This window comes from Cynara cardunculus, assembly GCF_001531365.2.
Source record: "Cynara cardunculus var. scolymus isolate 2C chromosome LG 7, CcrdV1, whole genome shotgun sequence".
NCBI classification, from domain to species: domain Eukaryota; kingdom Viridiplantae; phylum Streptophyta; class Magnoliopsida; order Asterales; family Asteraceae; genus Cynara; species Cynara cardunculus.
Window position 1 is genome coordinate 3,927,409 of NC_037534.1, and position 5,810 is coordinate 3,933,218.

Consider the following 5,810-nt stretch of genomic DNA (forward strand, 5'->3'; position numbering starts at 1 on the left):
CCTAATAATGGCAGCTCCGGTAACCGGAGAAGCCAGCTTAGATGAAGAACGCTCCGGTTCTCAGATCGTCATTAACAAACTGAAAACCCCCAATTCTGCAGAAGACAACTTGATTATAGCGCAATTGTCGAAAACAGCTCTTACTCAGCTTCATGTTCCCTGTGCTTCTTCATTGGTACCTCTAATCTCTTCTCGTTATATGTTTATGTTTCAATTTGTCAATGTGTCTACTTGAAGTCAGTTGGTTAAACAGTGGATCTGATTGTGTTTTTGACAGAGTAAACGGCGAAAATCGAAGCCGATGAGGTTTGATGTTTCTCGAACCGATGTTCGAAAGGAACATTCTTCTCCGAAGATTAAGATTGTAAGAATTTGTTTGAGTTTTACACTTCACTTTTCAAAATTGCAAAATTATTGCGGTTTTTGTTGCCAATTTAGAAACACCGTGTTTAGAGTTGTTGTATATGTTATTAAGTTGAATGTAGTTGGCGGTTTACTAGCAAAGCTTCTAAAATTGCTATCAATTAACATTTGAGAAGTAGCTAGTTAAATCCGAGACCGATTTGTGGAAAAAGGAAATTCTCTAACTTCCTTGAACATTCATACGTATCCTGTTGGAATATACAATGTTCCATTAATCCATTCCATAGCTGTCTCAATTTATTTTCTCTATGTTGAACAGAAGTTCCGTAATTGCTAATCTATCTAGCTAGGAGCAAGAGAGATGTTCAATTTAGGGTTTTGGGTTTATAGTGTTCGATTTAGGGTTCTTCATATGTAAAGTGAAACCTAACTAACACCTAGATCATCCTTTGGGTGTAAATCAAAATACATGTTCAATTGTTCATATGGAGGTGGCTATATAGGTGTCAAGCACAATCCTTGTTTACGTGTAGGATGCGGACCATGCGGTTGGTGCATGAGACATGACAAAACAAAAACATGTTGTCCCACTTTTGGTGCTACATTTGACAGGACGGGACCGACACCAAAATTGGTGGAACAATAAATAAAGAAGATAAAATTGGTAAATTACTAAACCACCCATGTCAAATTGAACCCCTAAAACCTTGCACTCATCTGCCTACCTCGCTCTTGACTGTCCCTTCCAGTCCCGTTTGCTTACCTAAGGCACCTTAGGGACTAGCTTATGGAGGGGACTAAAGCACAACTATATATCATTTAGTTGGTACTCATCTCACCAACCATGAGGTTGGTTTTACAACGTTTCCTGATCCTGGTGGTTTTGATCTTGTCGTGAGAGATTTAAGCATCAAGAAAAGGGATAAACCTCCAAGAAGAGGGGTCCCCTTCGTTAGTGCCTAGTTCGTGCCACTCCATTTGTTGTCTATCTTCTTTCCATGTACCATATGTTGCAGGCTTGCAGCATAAGTTGCTTTTGAATCAATGTAGCTTAGGGTCAGATTATAGCAGATTTCTGCATCGGCTTAGGATGCCTGTTGGCCTATGAAATGCGATTGGTAAGCCTAAAAGAAGGCAGTCTAATATGTTTGAAGATTAAATTATGCCTAATTTTTCTTGTATATATTGACATCGCTCAAGAAGCGCTCCTCGGCTCCTCCTACTGTTCTGCATAACATGAAGCTTATCACTTATGGTTTTATCAGCAGGTACTAAGCGATCCTTCAGTCCCTTGTTTGAGGTCAGTCTTGCTTTCTAGTTGTTTTATTTTAGAATGAATTGTGGATTTGGTCCTGTGGTTTGATGTTTTTTGCCTAGGGTCCCTATGGTATGTTTATTGTGGATTTGGTCCTTGTAGTATTCAATATTGTTTTGGCCATGGTCTTTCTGACTGACTCCGTTAACTTCGTTAAATCAAGGGTCATTTTAGTCTTTTGCCTATTCTTTTGTCTGTTTTATTACAAAAAGTAAAAACAATATTTTTATACACACAAATATATATATATATATATATATATATATATATATATATATATAGACTTGGGATCATGTGAGACCAATGGTTTTTCGTGAGACCCGTAAGACCAATTCTCAACCCTTGGATTAGATTTACAATCGTCAGATCTGAACATTTATAAACGCCATGAGACTTCTCACTAATTACGAAATTGCCACCTTACAACTTTGCAACCATTAGATTATTAATTCATAAATTTGATCAATGAACACAAATTGGTCTTACGGGTCTCACGAAAAACCATTGGTCTCACGTGAACCCAACCCTATATATATATATATATAATGATATCACAATAAAGAAAATAAGATATTATTTTATGATTTGATTTGTTTAAATTAAAAATTAATTATATTAAATACAATTTAATTTTATTGTTTTAGTATATTTGCCTATTTCGGTATGAAAACCTGGTTAAAGTTTATTTAGGAATTTGTTCAATTTTAAGTTACAAAGATGAGAGTATGTTTGAATCTTTCATTTGTTTAATCTAAATTGTTGATTTTGAGTCTTTTGAATGAAAAACAATATGAAAACTGGAAACCTTAATTTTAAGATGATAAAGTTGGAGTTCATTTCTTAGTGGTTTTCAATGATTTTGCTGTTAAAATATCGATAATAAGTTGTTTATTGCAATGATTAAAAAAAGAACAATAACATTAAATTGTCTTTAACATAATTATTTTTTTAGTTTAACCATATCTTATTTTATTCGCTCTGAATAAAACAACATATGGTTTTATGATTTGATTTGTTTAAATTAAAATTTTAATTACATTAAAACCATATCTTTTTATACCATTACAATAAAACAATAAAATTAAATTGTATTTAATATAATTAATTTTTAAAAAAATTTAAACAAATCAAATCATACAATAATTTTTATTTATTTATTTTGATATCGTTATATACATATGTGTGTGTATAAAAATATTGTTTTTATTTTTTATAGGAAAAAGACAAGAATAAGTAAAAGGCTACAAATACCACAAGGACCAAATCCACAATAAACATATCATAAGGACCCTAGTAAAAAATACATCAAAACAAGGACCAAATTCACAATTCACTCTTCATTTTATTTTGTTATGAAGATTCATAGAATGATGGCCGTCTGTTCCACATGCAGCTTAACGAAAGAAAAGTCTCCAACTAAAGGCTTCAAAACTCCAGTTCCAAGTTCACCTGCTATGATTAGAGCACTGGAGGTTCAGTCAAGTCTTGGAATTGAGTTTCCTAGCTGTATTAAGATAATGGTTAGATCACAAGTCAGTTGTGGTTTTTGGATGGTAATGCCTCTGCCTTCAACTGCTCACAATCCATTTTAGCCTAAACAATAGCACATGACAAAACAACACTCCCCCTTATTCTGCGCACTTGTAGGGCCTTCCGCTGCCATTCTGTAGGTCATTTCTCCCAAAAGAAGACACTACATTTTTACTTGAAGATGAAAAGGGAGAGCAATGTGAAGTCAAATATATTGCATACAAGAGTGGGCTTAGCGCGGGTTGGAAAAAGTTCGCAGTTACACATAACTTGATTGAAGGAGATGTTTTGGTCTTCCATCTGGTTGAACCTTGGAAATTTAAGGTAATATATAGCTCTCTCCCTCTACCATGAATTAAGGGTGTTCATCTAAACCGCCCGCACCACACCCAGGGGATCTGCCCCTAACCGCAGGAGAAAGCACGGTTTAGAACTTTTGTTGTGCGGTTTGTGGTTTGCATTTTTACCAAACTGCACTATGCGGTGCGGTTTGCGGTTTTGAGTCATCATACCGCGCTTCAAATCGCACCACACCGCACATTATATGTATGTATATATTTTTTATTTTATTTATAACATATATATATATATATATATATATATATATATATATATAGAATAATTGCTAATTTTAATCTATTTTCTTCATGGTCCATTAATAAGTTCAAAGTTTTTGGCGTTGATCAATAATATTAATAGATTATAGCCCAATAATCCATTAGGCTCTTTTAGGCTTTAATCAACATTCACAACACGATTTCACCATAAGTTACTTTCAAGTCTCAATGATTTAGTTTGAAGTTAATTTTTTACTTCTTAGACTATTTTTAGTTTATGTAATATGTATTTGGTAATCGGACATGTTGAAAGTTTATATCTTTTTGGACTACAGCCACGTTATCGTTGATTTTATAATATTGGATTGTAAGCGTAAAGTGTGTTAGGTACAAACCACATAAATTCCGCACCGCAAGGCGGTGCATTTTTTGCTGTTTGAGATGCATGTAGTGCAGTTTGTGGTTTGGGAAAATGTTCAAACCGCATATGCGGTGCCGTTTGCGGTTTTACCCAAACCACACCTTGGACACCCCTACCCATGAATGTCTATCACGATATATTCATGATGAAATATGATGAATAATGAAAATGCATGATATTCATCATGAATAATGTTCCTGAATATTTAGGTATATACCTCATGAATAATATTCATGAATATTTAGGTATATTCATCATGAGTAATTCAGGTTCTCAGAAATTTTCCCACACTTGGCCCCACATTAGACTGCTACAGGATAGGTCCCGAGTCGGACAAAGATGCATTATTTCTATCCCACCAAAATAGGTGGAACAAAAATGGGGGAGATTTGACAAAATTGGTGAATTGCTAAAATACCGATGTCAAATTAAAACCCTAAAACCTTCCACAATTCCTTCACCCCACTTACCGTACTCTCTCCCATCCAGTCGTGTCCCCATACCAAACACACCCCAAGGATGTACATGTGCTTTTTGAAACATAAGCATTCATGGCATGCATGTGTGATCTCAATTCTTATATTTGTAGGTTTACATACTTAAGGCGAATGTTTCGAATGAAGTAGATGGTGCTCTTAGCCTTTTGAATTTGGAGGCACATACCGAACAAATAACTCCAGGTCCATGATCGTTAACTGAATACAACTATTTTGAATTTTCTGTTACCCAATTTTGGTTAAAACCTTTCTTTGTCATTGAAAATACAATGATGTGGAAACAGTTACTCCATCTCCTAAAACAAAGAGAAGCAAGCATACAGAGCCTCTTTCTTTAACCGTGGTCGAAAAGAAGCACAAAAAGACTCCCCCTTCATCAAGATCCATCCCCCCTTCTCAGCTCAGCAGCCACCGCATTGAACATTCCGGAAACGATAGTGAAGAGGTAGGCTCGGAAGTTCTAGAAGGTTCCAGACCCTCTAAACCTGTGCTTTTGTTCCAAGAAGTCAAAGCCTTTGAAGAGTTCCGGATTGTAGTCAAAGGGCTGTGCATCGACTCTGAGCTTCCGGATGACGTCAGAGCTAGTTACTACAAACTATGCCTAGATAGGAAACAATTCCTTCACGATGGTCTTCGTGAAGGTCTGTACTACAAGCTGGTGGCGGGTATGATCGGTGAAACCGTAAGCATTGCAAACGAGATCAAGAACTGCAAGCCCACCACAACAAAGGAAGAGTTTGGAGTATGGGATGATTCCCTGAGATCCTTCGAGCTCTTGGGAATGAAGGTTGGTTTTTTACGCGATAGGATACATACACTTGCAACACTCGTATCAGAAGGTGCATTGGATATGAAGAGGTACGTGGAGGCAAGAAACGAACAGAAACGGATCAAGGATGAGATAAAGAAACTTACGGAAAAGATTTCGGAATTGAAGGAAAACGCTCGGAAGTTTGAGCGGATTTCGGGTTCGTTGAAGCGGAAGGCTGAGAAGTACGAGCACCGGTTCCGGGACGCACTTGGTACACCATGGTAAGCTCGATTAAAAAAACTTAGATATGTGACATGCTCATCATAAACTGTAAAACTTTGTGACCTATGAGCTAGTATTATCTGATTAGTAGCAA

General features: G+C 36.2%; 1 protein-coding gene across 2 annotated transcripts; it reads left to right on the plus strand.

The window, feature by feature from the left end:
• On the plus strand, nucleotides 1-5,810 carry LOC112515765 (B3 domain-containing protein Os01g0234100-like). Of its 2 annotated transcripts, none has more exons than XM_025122690.1 (7): nucleotides 1-175; nucleotides 278-364; nucleotides 1,629-1,663; nucleotides 3,072-3,231; nucleotides 3,326-3,532; nucleotides 4,776-4,866; nucleotides 4,968-5,810. In XM_025122690.1, the coding sequence occupies exons 1-7, from the start codon at nucleotides 8-10 to the stop codon at nucleotides 5,717-5,719; spliced, it is 1,500 nt and encodes a 499-aa protein (XP_024978458.1). In that variant the 5' UTR covers nucleotides 1-7; the 3' UTR covers nucleotides 5,720-5,810. The 2 variants fall into 2 exon arrangements, with proteins under 2 accessions (XP_024978458.1, XP_024978459.1); XM_025122691.1 differs by having other exon boundaries at nucleotides 1,632-1,663.